At 47.1% G+C, this 20,823-nt stretch overlaps 1 protein-coding gene across 1 annotated transcript; it reads left to right on the top strand.

The window, feature by feature from the left end:
* The first annotated feature begins 9,152 nt into the window (after positions 1-9,152).
* Positions 9,153-17,210, top strand: AKIRIN2 (akirin 2). Its single transcript, XM_009083180.1, has 5 exons — positions 9,153-9,158; positions 10,183-10,326; positions 10,966-11,115; positions 15,530-15,601; positions 16,520-17,210. The coding sequence occupies exons 2-5, from the start codon at positions 10,221-10,223 to the stop codon at positions 16,528-16,530; spliced, it is 339 nt and encodes a 112-aa protein (XP_009081428.1). The 5' UTR covers positions 9,153-9,158; positions 10,183-10,220; the 3' UTR covers positions 16,531-17,210.
* Positions 17,211-20,823: the final 3,613 nt, after the last annotated feature.

The following is a 20,823-nucleotide window of genomic DNA, read 5'->3' as shown; positions in this document are numbered from 1 at the left end:
AATGTGATTTTTTTATAGGTTTTAATCGAACAACAACAAAAAAATGGCTGTGGAGGAAATCCATAGAGAAGGAGGAAATATACACAGAGCCCTTAAACTTGGCATCGGGGCCTGGGTGTTTTTTTGAACCTCTAGGAAAAGCTCTTGGATGAGTCAGCGGTCTGGGATGGGAGTTGTGATGGATGGCACTCCCTGGTACAGTGAGGCATGACATGTGCTTTGAGAGAGAGGTTTAAAATCGGAATTAATTCGGTTCTGCCAGAGGATAAGAGTTGTTTCTATACAAGAGTTTCTTTTGGCTGATTTCTTTAGGATTTGGGGAGCTTAGAGTGTGAATATTTAATGTGGGTATTGTCTGGGTAGTAAAGGAGACAGATCAATACAGTTTGCAGCAGAGATGACCTGCAGCAGTGTCTGAGGTAATAACCAAGCTCCTGTCTTAATGATCCTGAAGGGCTTAGAAACCAAAGTGGGCCTGAAGTTGGGTGAACAGAGGCCTCATTATCTCCTGAGACAGAGGTGCAGGTGGTGAACCTTGTGAGAGGTGATTCTGTACAGGCAGGGATGGATTCTCTCTGAGAAGGGCAGTAAATCAAAATGTCTCTCAGAGCATTTATATATTGTGCACGTTTCCAAGGGTTTTGCTTAAAATGTCCCTCTGTGCTCTGTCACAAGGAGAAAATCTTTACCCCATGCTGCTACAAACGTGTCTGTTAATCAGCTTGCTCAGTTTTTACTTGCAGTTGAATTTGGGGGGATTGTGGTATTGTGTAGACCTCATTTCCACCATCAGTGGCCAGAACAGAGCTGCTCCTTGTAAAGGCTGAGTGGGATTCATCTCACAGATTTTGTAGCTGTACATCTGACCTAATGGTTTGGAGTTTCCTGGCTGGTCAGTTGGTTTGTTCTAGAGCTCTGACTTCGGGTGAGGCTGAGAAATGTGTAGTGCTTCCCATTGACTGTAAAATGAATTCACATGAACATTTCTGATGCAGATGTCTGTGCTGGGGTCAGATAAATCCTGCTCTGTGTGTGACCAGAATTCCAGCCTGATTTTAAAACTGTTCCCAGCTGAGTCACTGTTTTGTTTAGTTCTTGTGTTGGGAAATTCATTAACAATAGCCAGAATTCAGTTGACTTCACTTAGGGTTTTCTCAGCCTGTTACTGTAATGCTTAGATTTCCAGCACTTGCAAAGTGCCTGTCTGAATTTTTCTTCATGAAAATTAATGGTCCTGTGAAATCAGAGCTCTGGTTATAAAACCTGATGCTGATACTTTATTTTAAGTTCAGGCTTAAGCATTTTTCTTCTGCCTGATCCTCTCTCCTGACAGTGTTTAACTTTACCCAGTGGAGACTCTATCAGCACCAGAACTTCTTAGCACATGGTTGATCGTTTCGAACAGAATTACCTGGAACAGAATGCAGATTGGTTGAGGAGCAGGAATAAGTGTGGGAGTCAGATGAGAAAACAGCTGTCTGTATGGAGTGGTCATAGACAAATAACCAAGATGTCTGTTGGAAGGAGGAGAGGCTTATTCCAGGTGAAATTTATCTCTCACCAGAGTGTTTCCATATTTTGTGGTTATTTGAACAGCTGTTAGGTCACTTCCAGTTTCTCAGTCAATCTGGCAGCCAAGCTGTAATTGTGGCTTTACAGTCCATGCTTTCTGTGGACTTATGCTTATGGCTTGAGCCTCCTCTGGATGTGTTTGCTGATCCCTGAGTGCCATTGTCTGCAGCTAGGACCATGTTTCCCTGCAGAACACACCTGCCTGCCACAGAACAGGGTCAGCTTTGAAAGAGTGGCTCCTCTAACAATTTTCCTGCCAATTGAATGCTGCAGATGAGTTTCAGTTTCATGTAAGTCCTGGCTGTAGATGAGACTGTTCATGTGATCGAAATAACTGCACTTGGGCCTGGACACCTCTGTGCAATGCAGTGCACGTGTAGGGTTTCCAATGCTGTGCCTGTCTCAGAGCTGCTCAATGAATTCTAGAGGGTGAAAGGAGGAGGAAGCAGTGGCAGTGTTACTTCTCTCCTCTCTGCTGGGTGTTTTGGAACCACTGTTGGCAGTTTTACCCCGACGAGAGATGATGTTTTGGGGGTAGGGAATTAAAAAGAAAAAACTGCACTTGTTTCCAATTCAAAGGCAGGTCAGGGTAGAATTATCCAATGTTAGCACTTCTGGATGGTTCTGGGATTGAAGTGGGAAATACAGTCCAAGGAAGTGGGGAGTGGGTAAAGGGAGAGATAATGTTGACCTTAGGGATTTGGTGGTGCAGTCACCATCCCTGGAGGTGTTTCAGAGGTGTCTGATGTGGCACTGCAGGATCTGGGTTAGGGGTTCCAGCAGTGACAGGTTAGTGGTTGGACTCAATCTCAGAGGTCTCCTCTGACCTTAATGGTTCTGATTTAAATCTCCTAGTTCATGGTATATATAACTGTAAAGACAAACTGAGGTCAGCAGCTTTTTTCATACTCCTCACCCCAAATCAGAGGTTAACATGCAAGTAGAACTTTATAGACTCAAAAAGAAGGTTATCTTTAAAACCGGTTCATGAAATCACTTAGAAACCCACAAACTTTGACATCTGCACATGCAGTTTTTCCTGCCATCTGAAACATTCGTCTGCCTCAGCACTTCCCCAGTAACTAACTAATGTGGCGAACCCAAAATTGCAGTGGGTGGAGCCACTGAGAGCAGTCCTTCAGCTCAGGTCACTGGTTGAAATCCAAGCGGAGATAATGTCAAATGTTTGACACAATATGGAAACTATGGAATTTATGCAGTATTTAGAAATGAGCTTGCCTGAGTGGGATTTGTTGCTCCAAGGGCAGTTCCATGGCAAATGTCCATAGTTAGAGATGGCAAATGGAGTTGGTTCATAGAGCCATCAAGGTTGGAGGAGACCTCCAAGATCATCGAGTCCAACCATGAACCTGTCCCTGCTGGGACCCCTAAACCCTAACCCAGATCCTCCAGTGCCACATCAGACACCTCTGAAACACCTCCAGGGATGGTGACTGCACCACCTCCCTGGGCAATATCCCAGGGCCTCAACACCACAACAGGCAAAACATTTCTCCTCACACCCAATCTGACTCTGCCCTGGCTCAGCTCAAGGCCATTTCTCATGATGGACTCTTTCAAACAGAAGGTAGTTACATTTGCCTGTAACATATACCTTCTCATTTCACAGAATAGTCTGGAATAAATTGTTCTAACTGGCATTTTTTTGGAAGTTAAAGCAGAAAATGACTTTGGCCCCGTTGAACTGTTAGTCATCCCTGTGGGCTGTCCTCCCGTGACCTTTCAGTTGCCCTCCTGAGCAGACTGAACTGCTTCTGTCTGAAACTTGGTCAGGCAGGGGCCAAGTATAGGCTTGGCTTTGAAGTGAGCACAGATCTAGTGGCTCTGGAATGTGACATATTGGTAGTGCTGCATCTCTTTCTGCTTAATTTCTGTTTTGTTAACATTTATCCACATGTGTATTTATTGCTAAATTATCTTGGGGAGATGCCAAGTTCCTCATTGTGCTCCAGTATTGCAGAAATCATTAGGGTTTTAAGAAACAAAACATTCCCACCCCTTAGAAAGGAAAAGAAGGCACCTAATGGCTGCATTTGGACTTGGTAATTTAATTTATATGAGAGATTTCTGTGCAGATGCCTGTGCTGACTATAAATGTCAAACACCCTTGGCTGTAGATGTCATAAAATGTCGAAGCAGTTTTTTTTGTCTCAGTGGCAAGTCTGATAAATGCAACGTGACAACTTTTTATGTGAAGGGAAAGATCTAATTGCTGTGTCTAATACATTTTGCATTGCTTGATTTATTTTTCATTCCCCAACCCTTGATCAGGAGAGCTGGGATTTCCTGAAATAACACAGTGAGGGGTGAGCTAATGCATATGTGAGCATCCAGCTTGATGTGGGAGAACCAGAACCTTCCTCAGGCTGAAGCCTTGAGTAACCAGGTCTCGTGAGGTGGCCCCAGAGTCCATTGTGAGCTGCTTCTGGCAGTTGTGTGGCTGCAGACAGAGGCTGTGAAGTGTCAGCATGGACCTGTTATCAGTGTTCTCCTGGCTCAGGGATGAGCCTCTCAGGCTGAGCATGGTTTGCTTCCCAGAGTGTACATTCTCTTACTGAAGCCTTAACAGACCATGCCTGAATAAGAAACAAAAGTACAGTGGTTGATGTCTGTGGCCAAAGGAAGAGACTAAGAGGAATATCAGAGGGAGGAGTGGCTTGAGGGTTGTGGGTCCCAAAGGGCCTTGGCAGTGCTGGTGGCACAGCTCAGTGGGAGCCAACAGTGTGCAGAGGTGGCCAAGGAGGCCAAGGGCACCTTGTCCTGGCTCAGCAGAGTGTGGCAGCAGCACTAGGGCAGTGTCATCCCCCTGCACTGGGCACTGGGGAGGTCCCAGCTCAGTGCTGTGCTCAGCTTTGGGCACTCACTGCCCAAAGGCCATTGAGGCACTGAGCGAGTCCAGCCAAGGGCAACGAGGGCAGCAAAGGGCAGAGCACATGGGCAAGGGCTGAGGGAGTTGGGTTGGTCAGCCTGGAGAAGAGGCTCAGGGGTGACCTCCTGGCTCTCTGCAACTCCTGCCAGGGCTGGAGAGAGGTGTGGGATGTGTGTCCTGCCAGGGCTGAGGGAGAGGAGAGAGGGAATGGCCTTGAGCTGAGCCAGGGCAGAGTCAGATTGGATGTGAGGAGAAATGTTTTCCCTGTTGTGGTGTTGAGGCCCTGGGATATTGCCCAGGGAGGTGGTGCAGTCACCATCCCTGGAGGTGTTTCAGAGGTGTCTGATGTTTAGGGGTTCCAGCAGTGACAGGTTAGTGGTTGGACAAATGATCTTAGAGGTCTCTTCCAACCTTAGTGATTCTCTGGCAATTTCTGTCTGTGCCTGTGGGTTCCCTGGGTGTAGGTAGAAGCAGTGAGGAGTTCTGTCCCCTTTGCCCTGCTGCAGTGCTGCCCACAGGGGAAGCTGCATCTTCAGATGGACATGGTATGTCAGGAGTCTGGCAGGGAGAGCAGCAGTCAGAATGTGGTACCATCAGCTAGAGGCTGAATGAGGCCAAAGGTCTAATGTCAGTATTCTACATGAATTTGAACAGGGACAGTGAAGCAGTTCTTCTTTAGCAGGAGCTGAAATCCCTGGAGATGTTTGCAGTTGGCACCAGGAGAGCATTTGATTGATTACTGAGGAGAAATCTCAGGCATGGTTCAAGGCTGGATGCATATGTTGAATGGTGACATTGCAAAGTGAAACCTGAGCTTGATGTTCCATTTCAGGCCAGGAAAACTGCTGCTCTGATTTCAGCCTATTGAGTCACCTTCCTGTGTGTTTTGCTGAATTTTCCTTCAGCTCAGTGAGAGAAGCCAGGAACTGAGATGAGAGATGGCTAGTTTGAAAACCAAGCCAAAAGAAGAAAATCCTTCAGGGGAAACAACCAGCACCTTCACAGCTGATAAGTGGATATTAAAATGGAGAAAATAATTGTTTGCCTTGTTACCTTTTCAAGCTGAACTGCTGTTTCCTTTGTGCATCATTTCTGGGTAATTACAGGTCAGGCTGAAGTAATTAGATGACAGAACTTTGGAAAAGATTAGCTTGCCTTTTTATCAGGAATTAAAGGAACTAAGAAGACTACATCACTCCCTGGAAAGGAGCATGGGCTTTGTAATCCGTTAGTGTGACAGATCACGTTTCAGGTGTCAGGTTTGAGCTGTGATTTGCCTCCCTGTGTCGTCCTCTCTTCCCTGGTTGTGAATGCAGCTGATTCAGGGAATCTCGGGCTCTGGAAGAAACTGGTGTGAGTGCTGTCCTCCTTAATGCAGTGTTTCATGAACCTGTGTAATCAATTTTATGCTCTCGGTAGTACTCAGCTCTGGATGAAAGAAAAAGAGTATCCATGTATTTCATTATGCTCAGGTATATTTGGCTGATTCCCTGGTGCCTTCAGTGGTTATGAGGAGACAGTGGCACTCTTGGCTTGTTGCTGTCTTAGCCTTGACCCTGAAGGAGGAGGAGGAGGCATAGAGTAGATTCCTGTGCAGCTGGCAGAGTTTTGTAGTCCTCTTGAACTTGAAATGCCATTTATGAAGTATTGATTCATTCCATTGTGGCTGTTTCTTGCTGCTGCCCTAGATCCCTTGGGTCATGTTTCCCTTTCAGCACCTCTGCTGGGTGTTTGCTCCTCAGGAGCTGTAACCAGGAGGAAGCAGTGACCCCTGAGGGGGTAAAGGGAAGTGGAAAAGCAGCTGAGGATAGGCCACAGTGGTGTGTGTTTGCTAATCATAAACACATTGCTTTTGTCTGCTCAGGTGAAATCCCTGCTTGATGTTCAGTGTCTGATCTGACCTTCAGCACCTCTAAGGTGGATTCAAGTCTTTAAGTTTTAATCTCTGTGAATCCATAGCTTCAGTTCTATACTCGTAGAGAAGCTCACTTAGACTAGATGTTCTTTAATGAGTGTCCCTTCAGATTCTAGATTTTTTAGATATAATGTGTTAATTAAGATGCATGTCATTGTTGAAAAGGACAGTTTGAGCCTCCACACTGAGGAGCACATAAAAAAAACCCCTGTCCTGTGTCTGACACCAGTTAAATGCACATTGTAATTCCTTTGTCAGCTGCAGAGAGAATAGTCAGAGCTAATCGAAAGTGAGAGAGGTTAAGAAACTGAACTGGAAAAGGCAGGGACTTTTTTTCTGGAGGCTAAACTAGGTTGGAGAGTGAGATCTGCTCACCCTAAGCTTTGTCTAACTGGGCCAGAGTTGGAAAGGGATTTGCAGTTAGGTGTCTGCCTATAGGTGCCTTTCAGAAATGTCTGGTTTGCACTGCCTTAATATTTCATGGCTTCTTTCAAGCACTGAGATGCCCTAAAAATGTTTTGAAAGTGTTTTTGTGGATTTATGAAGCAGAATTGTAAATGCCAGGAGTAACTTGGTGCTTTTAAACATCTTTCCTAACTGTACTAGATTGTTTAAAAAACAAGAGACAAAATAATTCAATTTGGCATTCAGATTTTCTTTTAAAATGTGCCATAAATATTTTCAAGCTTTAATTTCACTTCACAGCAAAATAGTTTTGTTTAAAGTCAAAGATTTCATGGCACTATATGCTAATAAAAGTGTTTACTCGGTCTTGGCTGATGCAAAAATGTTCCTGCTTTATCTGAAGCTTTCCTGGTCGGATAGTTCACATGAGAAGTCATTGAACAGTTTTGTGCTGTGTTGAACTTGTGTTTCTTGACTGCTAATCTTCATTTTATAAAGGGTGGAAATGGGGAGGTGTGAGGGCAGTTAGTTTCACAGTCACATCAGCTGGTAGGGCTAGAGGGAATGGCCTTGAGCTGAGCCAGGGCAGTCAGATTGGATGTGAGGAGAAATGTTTTGCCTGTTGTGGTGTTGAGGCCCTGGGATATTGCCCAGGGAGGTGGTGCAGTCACCATCCCTGGAGGTGTTTCAGAGGTGTCTGATGTGGCACTGGAGGATCTGGGTTAGGGTTTGGGGGTTCCAGCAGTGACAGGTTAGTGGTTGCACTGGGTGATCTCAGAGTTCTCCTCCAGCCCTGATGAGTCTGTGACCAGCAATGTGCTGAGCACAGCTTGGAGTCAGTTCCCTGGGATGAGCAGCAGTGCCATGGATCTCCTAACTTAGTCTGAACAGAGGAGTTGCCAAGCCAGGGGATAGAGCCTTAGCAAGTGTTCAGTCAGGACTTGCCATCTCAGGCCTTGTTCCCCTGGTTGCTCTTGGCCATGTTTCAGTGTTCCCTGCCCCTCTGCTGCTTGGCTGAGCTTTATACCTTTACCCAAAGTCACAGCAGTGCAAACTCGGAAGTAATTTTGTCAGGACAGGGATCTCCCAGTGCATCTGATCTTTCATTTTCAGACCAAGAAGGTGGCACATTAAAAAGTGTTGCCAAATTGGACTAGGTGAAATTCCTGTAATATCACTGAGACTTCTTTGTCCACTACTCACAATGATTTGGAATAAATTCCTCTGTCTTTGGTGCACAGACCTGAATTTTCTATCCTGGTTGCTACTGCTTTCCCAAAGTCCGTAGCTGATTTCTCTGCCTCCCCTCCCTGTTCCACACACACACACACACACCTTGCTGCTTTTGCTTCTGGCTGGTATTTTAACATCTTCTCTAAATTATTCCCTGTTTAATTTCCAGAGATTGTTACGGCTGAATGAAACCTGATGATTGCTGCTTTAACTCCCCTCACCAGAGTCTGTTTACTTCCTCTGTCCTGTGTGATTTTGGTGGTTAATGTGGTTTGAGAATGTTTCTGCAAAAAGATAAACACCAAGAGGAGCGGTAGAGAAGATTACTATCCAGTTTGTTACACCTGGAATTTGGCTGATGTTTGTGTAGTTCATACAGAATTTGAAAGGCTCTGTGGAGAGCTCAGAGCACCTTGCAGGAGCTGAAGGGGCTCCAGGGAAGCTGCAGAGGGATCTGTGTTAGGAGCTGCAGGGACAGCACAAGGGGCAATGGGCACAAACTGAAGGAGGGAAATTGAGGTTAGATGTGAGGCAGAAGTTTTGCCTGTTCTGGTGGTGAGACCCTGTCCCAGGGTGCCCAGGGAGGCTGTGGCTGCCCCAACCCTGGCAGTGTTCACAGCCAGGTTGGATGAGCCTTGAGCAACCTGCTCTGGTGGGAGGTGTCCCTGCCCAGGGCAGGGCTTGGGGCTGGGTCAGCTCTCAGCTCCATTCCTGCCCCAAAATTCTCTGATATTACCATGAAACTGTGGACAGTGTGCCCAAGGCACCAGTGGCAGTGAGGGATGTACATGGTCTGTTGGGTTCCAGTCAATCCAAGTACACTGTGAGTGTTTGTAGTCATGTTTCTCCTAGTGTAGACATGATTTAGGACAGATGTGATCTTAGGAGCTACTTTGGTTCCCACTCACAACTCTGCAGCATTACTTTAGCTAGAACAGCTCTTGTTTCTGAGGAGAACTGTTGTTGTATCTCCATGATGCTGCTGAGTCAAAGTGTTGCCGGGCAGTTCCCCGACTGATGTGTGTGTGCATGTGGCCAACTCTGTATGGGATTGTTTGCTTTTGGCAGCCTGGCTGCATCTTGATCTGTGGATTTCTGTGTGGTGTGTATACTGCAGAATCAGGTTGGAAGGGATCACCACAGGTCATCTGGTCCAACCTCCTACTCCAGCAGAGCTCACCCAGCCCCAAGCCCTACCCTGGGCAGGGACACCTCCCACCAGAGCAGGTTGCTCAAGGCTCATCCAACCTGGCTGAGAACACTGCCAGGGCTGGGGCATAATTTGTGTGATACTTTTCTTTGTAAAAAAATAGAAAATGACTTTTTGTTTGTTGTGGTTTTTTCCCTTTTCCACATTGCCAAGGATGTGCAGTTAGGCCACTGATGCGCCCAAGGGTCGTTTGGTCCGTGGAGTTTCCTAGGGAAGGCACTTAGGATTGGTGGTTCCATTGCAGGGATCTCCCCTTGAAATTCTGCAGTGGAGATGAGATGATTAAACCCTTTGCTGTACTTTGTGCTGAGCTACACATTGCCATACTTCTTTTGAAAGAGGCTGTTGGTCCTTCCCTTCTGTTTGGCTGGAGAGATCTGAGGATGTCAAAAACCTTGTGGACGGTTTTGTGTTTTGTTAGCAATTTGGTCTCCAGATCTTTGATGCTTTATACATTGTGTTTCCCTCTGCACTGTGCTGCTGAATGCCCTGAGTGTGCAGAGAGCAGTGGGATTTCTTGGGGTGTTTGACTCCAGAGCCTTTTGGTCCCCTTAGCTGTGTGAGTGATAAACTCTGCCAGGGGAGAAAGGTGACTGCACATTACAGGGATGAAGGGAAGATGGTTAATACCAGTCAGGGTTTTACAGCCTGATTTTTATCCATTGTATTGTACAGTGGGTACAGCCTAAACCTCAGGATGCTGTTCATGTTTGTGAGCACCAAGACTTGACCTTAACCAACGTTTTTCTAGTGTTCTCCTGGTGAAAACAATCTGGAGTTTCTTTTCATTAGCATAATTTCTTATGTCTTACCTAAAACACAGTGGGATTTGCAGACTCTGTGTTAAGTTTCTCTCTGTTATCATCTGTTCATTATCTACAGCATTTGGTGTCTGAGTGGAAATAAATGGTGAAATGTAATTATTTTGGGTTTATTCTGTGGTTGTTTTTCTTCTAGAACAAATCCTGTACAACATAAAACAGGAGTACAAACGCATGCAGAAGAGAAGACATTTAGAAAATAGCTTCCAGCAGACAGACCCTTGTTGTTCTACTGATGCACAGCCACATGCATTTCTCCTTACTGGACCAGCTTTGCCAGGTACCCAGAACATTCCCTGTCGTTTTAGATGGTTTTTTTTTCTAGTTACCTGATGGTTTATGGCACTTTCTCACCAGTTCCTGGTGCTTCTCTTGGCAATAAATTTTGTGCAGTTCTGCTCTGTGTTGTCAAGCTCCATGTGAGTAAATAATTTCCCCCAGTTATCTGTGGTTTATGGCACCTTCTCTCCAGTTCCTGCTGCTCTCCTAGCATTGGTGTGGGACATCATGGCAGGTTCTCCTGGTGAGAATGGGAGGACACAAAGCTGGCATTGTCTGCAGGAGAGTGTCCTGCAGACCCAGTCCCTGGTGCTGTAACAGCACAGCAGCTGTTCCTGCTCTCACTCTACTGTCATTTTTGCAGGACACAAAAGCTTAAATCTGTACATGGAAACGTTGCTTACAGTGTTTGTGACACATTGTGACAGCTCTGTGTATTGCCCATTGCAGATGTCCCTGTGGAGTGTCCAGTTGTACTTGAAGAGTAATGAAAAGATTCAAACAGCAGAGAAAAACTTCTCCGAAATGTTCTGTAAAGTTCCTTCAGTGTGAAAGATGGGAAGAAAACTGACTATATATATAAAAATGGTTCTGCTCTACTTGTAATTGTAAACTGCTGTGCCCAAATGTTTCTCCTCAGGTACTTCATCTGCAGCATCATCACCATTGAAAAAAGAACAGCCCCTGTTTACTCTCAGACAAGTTGGAATGATCTGTGAACGTTTGCTGAAAGAGCGCGAAGAGAAAATCCGCGAAGAGTATGAAGAAATTTTGACCACAAAACTTGCAGGTACTTGACAGTGCAGAGCAATGTGGTCCAGTCAGTCTGAAAGCTTCAAACCTCTTCTCACTTCTGTGCTACAGTGTGTTTTTAGTCTGAGTAAGGACCGGGATTGCAGACAGGGCAGAAAAACTGTTTGCTCCCTTTGATAGGGTTTTTTTTTCCTTCCATGCTGCTTTGGGTAGAAACTCTGACTCCTGAGTATTACTAATCAGTGGAAACAGTGGTTTTATTTCACTCTGAACTTTCTCTTGCTATCATGTCTGAATTGATCATTTCCTCCTTATTTTTTTTTTGTGCCAGAAAGACTTTCTATTCTGCTGCCTTAAGAGCTCTTTGTGAAGGGCTGTGTTGGGTTCTTTTCCTGCTTGGGAACTGACTTCCTTTTTCTGGAATTTGGCACAGTGACAGTGCCTGAGATTTCCCTTTCTTTTCCCAGAGCTTGGCACTGCACTGCTGCCAGCAGTGTGTGCCTGAGAGTCAGTTCAGCTGCATTTCCAGTGCTCTGTTGAGTTGTATTTCACAGCATTCAGCTGAAATTTTTGGCACCTGATGCCAGCTTACCTTTCCATAAGGATCATGTTCATGTCAGCATTGTAGCTATGACCTTCAGTTGTTGAAGTCTTCAGCCTCTAAGAATCTTGGCAGCATTTTTGCCCATAAGTTGTGGTGCATCCAGAGGTAGGTGCCTTCACAGGGTGATTTGGTGTCTCATTTGGTGCTTGGTGTGATGATAGTGAACATGCCAGTGCTCTCTTCTGCAGCAAACTTGCTGTGGAGTACCCACAGCTCTTCTGCTTCCACCTGAAGACACATCAGATGTCTTCAGGTGTGGGAATAAACCCTTCTGTCCATGCAGAAAGTCCCCAGGCTTGTCAGGCTCGTGGGTTTGCCTGTGACAGGATTGTCTCTGCACCTGAGGTTCTGTCCAGGTTCTCTGTGTGCTGAGCTGCCATTTCTCTGTGAGAAGTTGCTACAGGTCTAATTCCCTCTTAAATCTACATCTATTCACAGCTGTAAAAGAGTATGAATTTACTATAAATAAGCGATAAATGTACAGCTGTAGAGATTAGAGAGAGGTGGGGGATGGTCCCTCCTGCAGAGGACTGGAGGGAATGGCCTTGAGCTGAGCCAGGGCAGAGTCAGATTGGATGTGAGGAGAAATGTTCTCCCTGTTGTGGTGTTGAGGCCCTGGGATATTGCCCAGGGAGGTGGTGCAGTCACCATCCCTGGAGGTGTTTCAGAGGTGTCTGATGTGGCACTGGAGGATCTGGGTTAGGGTTTGGGGGTTCCAGCAGGGACAGGTTAGTGGTTGGACTGGATGACCTTAGAGGTCTCCTCCAACCCTGATGGTTCTGTGATAAGTAGTGCCCTGAAAACTTCTGTTGCTTCAGGCCTAATGTTCCATTTCTGTGTTCTTCTTAACCTGCTTCAGACTGATGAATCTGGGACTCTCTGGAACGGTTTTCTTCTCATTGATATATGTTAGGAATTGGGTTATTGTTTGTATTCCCCTCACTGCATTTCATTTAGCAGGATCAGAACCATTTCAAGACCAGATAGATTTACATTTGTTCCCAGCACTCCTGAGCATGAACTTGTAGTTAAAATCACAGAGTCATCAGGGTTGGAGGAGACCTCTGAGGTCATTGAGCCCAACCATTGGCCACCACTCTGCTGTAGTTCTTTACAACAGGAAACCTCTTTGCCAAGCCCCTTCCACGTGCTCCATCTGTCAGTCTGAAGGGAATGTTTGGGCTCTGCTGTTGGGAAGGGAGGGACTGAACTCTGTGGAGCTGTGGTTTGGTGAGATGAGTCAGATGGTGCTCAGCAGAAGAGCAGTTAGGATCATGTTACTGCATCCCATCTGTTGAGCCAATAATGCACCTTCAGCAGTCTGTGGGAACTTGGAAAGAGCCAAAAGAGTCTAGAGAAGGCCCAGTTAGTTTTCTGCTGACAGAGTGGTTACATCCTTCTCTTAACATTGTGAGGTAGGGTGATTCCCAGTCTTGCAAGAGGGGCCAAGGCCATGGAAATGTACCTGGAAGTTCCATAGTAAGTCTCAATTGAATGACCTTTTGTCAGGTGCCTTAGCTGAACCTTTGCATTTTGAGTATTTTCCTGACTTCTGTCTGAGTCACAGCTGTCTTGTCTGTAGTTAGCCAGATGCTGCCTGTTCTTTTCTTCTCCCAGGTCCTTTTGTGAGCAGAGCTGCCTTTCACACAGGGTGAGGGTTTGGCAAATGGAAAGCTCAGCTCACTGTCGTGCCCTGACGTCCCTTCCTGCCTCGGTTACCTGAAACCATTGTGTTAGCATGAACGTGGCCTTGTCTGGGGCTGAGGGAAGCACGAGTCAAAAGGGTTTCTAGAATCTGTGGAAACCAGCCTGTTATACCAGGGGTCAACCCAGAGAGTGTGGTCATCACCTCTGTGCCCTTCAGCCACCTCTTGCCTTGGAACAGGACTTAGGGGATGAAGGTGATGTCAGTAACTTTGCAAGTGTTCACTTAAATCTTCAGGTGGTTCACTGTAGGTTGCTCTTACCTTTGGATTGCTTGGCTTTGCAGTTGGAATGCTTTCCAGTAACCATGGATGGCTGTGACAAAGCTGATGGTACAGAGCAACTGTGTACATCCACTCAGACCTTCAGAGCAGGAAGTTTGCAAGTTCCTTCCAGGCCATTAATGCCCTTAGGAATACTTGTACTTGCTGTTACTTGTTCAACGTGGTTTCTGGGCCTTCAGTCTGCTCTCTGTGGTGTTTTGTTGGTTGGCTAAACTCCTCACATGGCTGCTGGAAGAACGTGAGCTGCAGTGCAGCAGAGGTCCTGCTGGTGGGCAGAGGGCACTGGCTGCTGTGCCCCCTGGGACATATCCTGGGATCTTTGGGCCTGTCTGTGCTCTGGGCTGCAGCTAGCTGCACTACCTGCTGGTTACTGATGCCCTGTGAAACTCTCCCTGCAAGAGGATGGGGCAAACCTGTGGCACTAGGAGCTACTCCAGATCTAACTGCACTTCTGGTTGAAGATTCCCTCTTCGACCTGGCCCTTTTCTCAGGGCACCTCACATTGCTGCACATGTATTTTTCCACAAGGGAGGAAGGGGAATGGAGAGGGAGAAGTAGCATCTGGTAGATATTACTCTCCTTGTTCCATTTGCTGGTTCTGAGAGGTGATCCCTGCTGATGAGTGTAGGGGTGAAGCTGACTAAACTCTGATGAATGCATTGGTGTGTATGTGGAGAAAGAGTGATCTCCCTGGGAAACAGCAGTGCTCAGCTCTAGGCCAGATGAGTGTGTTCCATACCTAGATCTCAGATGACAGAGTGGCTGTTCTCATGCACTCTGCACTCCACTCTCTGTCTCCCTATGGTAGCAGCTTTTCTGATGGGAATTAGTCAAGTGTTGGTCACTTAGCATCTCATCCTTTCACTTTCTCGTTTGCTTTTGATTCTCTGGTGGTTGTCAAGCAGAATTTCTAACTCTGTAGCAAATCCCTTTCCTGTAATTCTGTGTTTCCATTTCATTAAGTTAATTTTCTTAGATCTGGGCCCCTCAGGAGGGACATTGAGGGGCTGGAGCAGGTCCAGAGAAGAGCAACGAGGCTGGGGAAGGGACTGGAGCACAAGTGGCATGAGGAGAGGCTGAGGGAGCTGGGGGTGTTGAGCCTGGAGAAGAGGAGGCTCAGGGGAGACCTTCTCGCCCTCTGCAACTCCCTGACAGGAGGTTGGAGTCAGGTGGGGGTTGGTCTCTTCTCCCAGGCAACCAGCAGCAGGACAAGAGGGCACAGACTCAAGCTCTGCCAGGGGAGGGTTAGGTTGGATCTTAGGAAGAGATTTTTTCCAGGGAGAGTGCTCAGGCATTGGGATGTGCTGCCCAGGGAGGTGGTGGATTCACCATCCCTGGAGGTTTTCCAGCTGAGACTGGATGTGGCACTTAGTGCCATGGGCTAGTGACCACGGTTGGGGTGGACTCAATGATCTTGGAGGTCTTTTCCAACCTGGTTGATTCTATTATTCTATGATAGGAGCAGGGAAATTAAGTTTCCAGCCCAAGCGCTGACCTTAATGCCACGTTCACCTTAACTGCTCTGCCCCTGTTATGGATCTGTCAAACTGGAACACCTCACTGCTTCAGAATGTTGGGTATATTGAGGTCTCTTTGTGCAGCATAGTTCACTCTAAGCATATTTCTCAGCACAGAAGTTGCTAAGGGAAAGCCTTTTAACTCAGGGCACATGTGCTGGTTGGTCTGGGGGCTGCAGAGGGAACAGCAGCTATGAACTGTGTCATATCACTTCAGACTGCTAAGGGTGGGTGTGTGTTCAACTTGTATGAGTTCTGTGTGTGAAAAAATACTAGTCCTGAGTGTCTGTCAGCTTGGGTCACACCTCCTGTCCTCACACTTGTGATGCTTCCTCCTTGCAGAACAATACGACGCGTTTGTGAAGTTCACGCATGACCAGATCATGCGACGATATGGAGAACAGCCTGCCAGTTGTGAGTATCTGTGTGCTGGGTACACAGCACCCACTCCCCAACCTCCAGCTCTGACTGCCCCTGCTGCTTCTCAGGCTTCCATGTTGGAGGTCTTTTCCAAGCAGTGCTGGTGGCACAGCTCAGTGTGCACAGGTGGCCAAGGGCACCTTGTCCTGGCTCAGCAGAGTGTGGCAGCAGCACTAGGGCAGTGTCATCCCCCTGCACTGGGCACTGGGGAGGTCCCAGCTCAGTGCTGTGCTCAGCTTTGGGCACTCACTGCCCAAAGGCCATTGAGGCACTGAGCGAGTCCAGCCAAGGGCAACGAGGGCAGCAAAGGGCAGAGCACATGGGCAAGGGCTGAGGGAGTTGGGTTGGTCAGCCTGGAGAAGAGGCTCAGGGGTGACCTCCTGGCTCTCTGCAACTCCTGCCAGGGCTGGAGAGAGGTGTGGGATGTGTGTCCTGCCAGGGCTGAGGGAGAGGAGAGAGGGAATGGCCTTGAGCTGAGCCAGGGCAGAGTCAGATTGGATGTGAGGAGAAATGTTTTGCCTGTTGTGGTGTTGAGGCCCTGGGATATTGCCCAGGGAGGTGGTGCAGTCACCATCCCTGGAGGTGTTTCAGAGGTGTCTGATGTGGCACTGGAGGATCTGGGTTAGGGTTTGGGGGTTCCAGCAGTAACAGGTTCATGGTTGGATTTGATGACCTTAGAGGTCTCTCCAGCCCTGATGGTTGTAGGATTCAGCTCAGCCCCAAGGTAACATATTTGCAACTGATGATGTCAGACTGAGCATGAAACGCACGAGAGAAAATGCAGCTTGTGTTTAAAACCTCCCGCTCTGCCCCCATGGCCTGGGCTGGTTTTAGCTTGAAGCTGCAGCAGGTTTGGGACAGAGCTGGCACTTGTTCCCTCCCTCCCTAACTCTTGTTTTCTTCTCTTTGCAGATGTTTCATGAATCACACTTTCTGCATATGTGGGCTGCCCTATACACCCTGTTTTATTGCTGCAAGCTGTCCCAGTTAAGACTTGCAGCAATGCCATATTTTTTTCCCCCTGTGAACACAGGTTATTTCAAGCTTTTGTCAGTGGCAACCACTCTTATGCAGCAACTGGTTTTGGAGTGCTCCCTGATGTCAGTACCACCTGGATGTGGACCTTTGCTACCTGTAATAATACCAGTGGCCTCATTTGCTGTATCATTACGATTTGGCTTCTTATGTTAATAAGTTTGACAAAGTAAAGGATTAAAGCTGGTGTTCTAGAAGTTGCCCTTCACTGGTTGTGTAAATAAAAACGTAGAATGACACTTCTGACTGAAGTTTAGTGTGGTTTTCATAACTGTGCACTACAACCTGGCTGTAATCACAGTTAAGTTTAGAATGTAATCCCAGGACAATGTTAAGCCAATAGCCCACAGTACTGCCTGTGAAATAGTGAAGGAGGGCATTTCTGTATTCCATGACTTTTTTTGGGGGTTAAGAATGGGTTTATATGATTTCTCTTTTTTTTTGTAGTTTTTATTTATTCTATCAGTCTTTAACAAATGTTTATTGCTGCAATTTTTCAGTGTATCATTGTTTTACTGCCCTTGTAGTACTGGAAATTTAGTTGGAAGAATAAAACATTTACTTCTAACCCGTTTGTTTTCAATATGCAGGTGGAACTTTTTGCTGTGTGTGAATAAACTGAAGTCTGAGCGTTTAAATGGAAACTTGATTTACTAGGAAGAGTGGGCTGGGCTAGGTGAGGAGGAGGAGGTGGAGAAGGATCTCAGGTGGTTCTTCAGAGGCAAAGGAATCTTCCTCAGCTTGGCTGTGGTGTTCCTTGTGGTGGAAGCACAAGGTTGGCATGGAGCTGATGAGAAACTCACTGTACCTTGCTGCACTCACCTTCCTTCAGGTTCCAGGGTCTTCTGCTTTGGGCACTTGAAAGCAGTTTGAGAGGAGTCCTTGGTTAGCAACTGTTGTCTCCTCTGACTCGTGGTCAGGTCCTGGCTGAGTGCAAGTCTGCTGAGACAGAGTGGGTGAGTGAGGCTGACTGACCTCTGTCCCACTCAGGTGAGGGGAGGTCTGGCTGGAATGGAATTGCAGCTTCAGCTGGTGGATGGACACAGGAGTTCCCTTGTGCTGAGGCTTGTGGTAGCAGAGAAGCCCTTGATGAGCTCCAGTTCTGAGTGAGCAGTGAGATTACAGGTTCAGAACTGGGCACCTTGCCAGTGTCAGAGTATTTTTGCTCCTGAAACTTACCTAAATATTTGGATTATTTCTCCTTCATTTTCAGAGTCTCAGCCATGAGAACTCTCTGCTAGACGCTCCTCTCGTGTCTTGTCACTGAAGATAAAAACCAAACTCTCAAGGGCTCTAATTTCTCTTGTTTGCCTCAGGGTCCTCAGTCCCTCTCCATGCTGCTCCTCACTTTTTCACCTCCTTTTACTGCTGAGCTGCCCAGGCACTGCTGCTGGCTGGACCACCACCTAAATTCCAGCATCCTGATACCTCTGCTGTGCCCTTCTCTCTTCCTCGGGGGATTTTAGGAGCTCTGAGTAGGAGGTGATGTCACGTTGGCATCCTGTGCTGCTCCAGGTCTGGCAGGTCCCGTGCCAGGCTGGGTGCTGCTGCCTCACAGCTGTGGAATGCTCAGCTTGTGCTGGCTTTGAAAACAAGGTGACATTCTTGGAAAGTTTTCATGGTTTTTAACCTGCTGCTTGTTCTCTCTTGGACTTTCAGCTGGCTCCTTGTCCTGCTCTCAGGGTCAGTATCTGCTGTGAGGACTTCCACAGGAAAGGTTTGGAGGGAAATGGTTGGCAGCTGTGGCAGCTGGAGTGATGGAAACAGGAAAATTGGAGTGCTGTGAAGAGGAGGTTGGTGCTGGAAAACAAACCTGCTCTGGAGAGGCTTCTCAAAGGTTTTTGAGTCAGGTAGGGATGACTGTGACACAGGAACTGCTCTGCTCCTGCCACTGCACTTGGTGGTGGCCACGTGCAGATGGTTTGTGTCACTGCAGGCAAGCTCAGGACAGAATTCCAACAGTGAAACCAAAGATCTTGGGTAAGGCAGTGATGTGTAAATTCCTCCCAAGCAGGTTATTGTGCACTCAGAGAGCAGCTTGGACATCCTGCCTGGGGTTTGGGTGTCCAGATGTGGCAGCACAGAGCTGTGAGGTGATTCAGCATTTCTCAGGCTGCAAAGGAAGGAGATCCAGGCATTTCTCAGGCTGCAAAGGAAGGAGATTGAAGCATTTTTCAGGGTAGCAAAGGAAGGAGATCCAAACACTTCCCAAGGCTGGAAGTAAGGAGACTCAAGCAGTCCTGTGTGCTGACACTTGAGCTTGGCCTGTGGACTCTGGAAAAATAGATGACTCTTAGCAGCTTCAGTTTAGAAACTCTGTGTGAAAGCTCTGTCCATTCCCAAGCTGGGAATTGGGAAGAGATTGAAGCATTTTTCAGGGTAGCAAAGGAAGGAGATCCAAACACTTCCCAAGGCTGGAAGTAAGGAGACTCAAGCAGTCCTGTGTGCTGACACTTGAGCTTGGCCTGTGGACTCTGGAAAAATAGATGACTCTTAGCAGCTTCAGTTTAGAAACTCTGTGTGAAAGCTCTGTCCATTCCCAAGCTGGGAATTGGGAAGGATTCTGTGATTCCATTCCACAGTGAGAAGAAAAACACCTGAGGCTGGTAAAGCATCCAGAGTTTATATTCTTGTGATCCAGGACTTGTGACCTTGGTGTGAAAGCTCTTCAGTGCTGAGAGCTGAGGCTGAAAGGCTTTTCCAAGGCATGTGGTCATTCTTAGAATCACAGAACTGAAGGGTTGGAATGGACCTTCCCATTCACTGCTGTTGTAGGCCCCAAGATCAAGCAGCAGTGCAAAGAGGTGGCAAAATGCAGCAGAGTAAAGGGTTTGCAAACCATTCAGGCAAGAGTTAACCTGAATTCAGGTCTGATTTCTGGCAGTGTTTTGCTGAAAGATGTGGTGCCCTCAGAATGTGACCGTTAGCAGCTCAGAGGTGATGCTGTACACTGGGACAGTGGCAGAGCTAGAACAAACATTGGCACCTGAGGCTTCTTTTGCCCCTGTTTGCTGTCAGGGAACACTTCCCTGGAGTAGCTGCAGGGGTGTTGTTCTGTGCAGACAGTGCTAGGAACCAGCTTAATGTCACAGCTGAAATCTGTGTCTGTATTGCAGCTGAAGCACATGAAGGTGTCTTTGCTGATAGTGATGTTGGCTCCAGATCCAGTGGTGTTAAGGACTCCCCAGTCCAACCCTTGAAGCAAGGAAGGAAAACTAAAGTCTGTTTCTGACCAGTTTTCTCTAGTTTGTGTTTCTAGCTGTCCAACCTTCCTCTCCTTGCTGAAGAACACGAAATTGCAGAGTATTTCCTGCCTCATTTTCCCCAACGAACATCTTTATACAACTTACAGCCTGAAGTGCCAAGGATGGAATTAAGGATTTGATCCTGAGAAACCATTTATAGCACAGCAAATGTGACTTTAACCTTAACCTTTCATGTTCCTAGTCAAAGGGAAGAAGCAGCTATTGACTATTAATTTTACTGTTCTCATGTCATGTTGGCTCTGCACATTTGGGGATTAAAGGCCACACACTGTTGAGGTTTGGCTGCTCTTTCTTTCTTGCATGTTTTACCCTCCAGAGGGGAGAAAGTTAGCCCAGGTGAGGTTAGGGGAATGGGTGGGAGACTTGGCTCTGTCTCCTCTTGCACATCAGGGAGACACTTGGTGCTGCTCCTTTGCATCTGTCAAGGGTGAGATAATCAGGTGAGGTTTGAGGGGCTGTTTGTGCCCCCACCTCTGCTGGGATGTCGCTTCCCTCTCTGCTGCTGGGAAGCCTCACATGTACAGGTCTCTGCAGGGAAGAACTGTGGAATTTTTTGCCCACTGTGCCTTGATGGAACTTATACAGCTGCTTCACTGAGATCCTGAAGATTCCTGCTCTTGAGTTGTCCTTGTTGTTTCCCAAGTTGTCTGTTCAGGCAGTACAGAGGCTGATAAACTCCTCCTCCTCCTCCTGCCTGGCAGCATTTAGAACCAGGCCCTCCCCTGGGCACAGCAGGATGTGCTGCTGTCTCTGCAGCTAGAGAGAATCACAGAAGGGCAGGCTTGGAATGGACCTTACAGATCATCTAGGCAGGGATGGTTGGGACTAGATGATCTGTAAGGTGCATTCCAACCCTTCCGTTCTATGATTCTGATTCTGGAAAATAAGTGACTTCTACCCTCTCTGAAGGTATTT

The sequence above is a fragment of the Acanthisitta chloris genome, unplaced genomic scaffold (genome assembly GCF_000695815.1).
Source record: "Acanthisitta chloris isolate BGI_N310 unplaced genomic scaffold, ASM69581v1 scaffold30519, whole genome shotgun sequence".
Lineage (NCBI taxonomy): Eukaryota > Metazoa > Chordata > Aves > Passeriformes > Acanthisittidae > Acanthisitta > Acanthisitta chloris.
The sequence above is the reverse complement of the archived record's forward strand: the minus strand, read 5'-3'. Positions and strand labels throughout refer to the sequence as shown.

Coding starts and splice junctions, on each gene's coding strand:
- AKIRIN2 (XM_009083180.1), top strand. CDS start 10,221: ATGCAGAAGAGAAGACATTTAGAAAATAGCTTCCAGCAGACAGACCCT. Junction 10,327..10,965: donor TACTGGACCAGCTTTGCCAG/GTACCCAGAACA, acceptor GTTTCTCCTCAG/GTACTTCATCTGCAGCATCA. Junction 11,116..15,529: donor TTTGACCACAAAACTTGCAG/GTACTTGACAGT, acceptor TCCTCCTTGCAG/AACAATACGACGCGTTTGTG.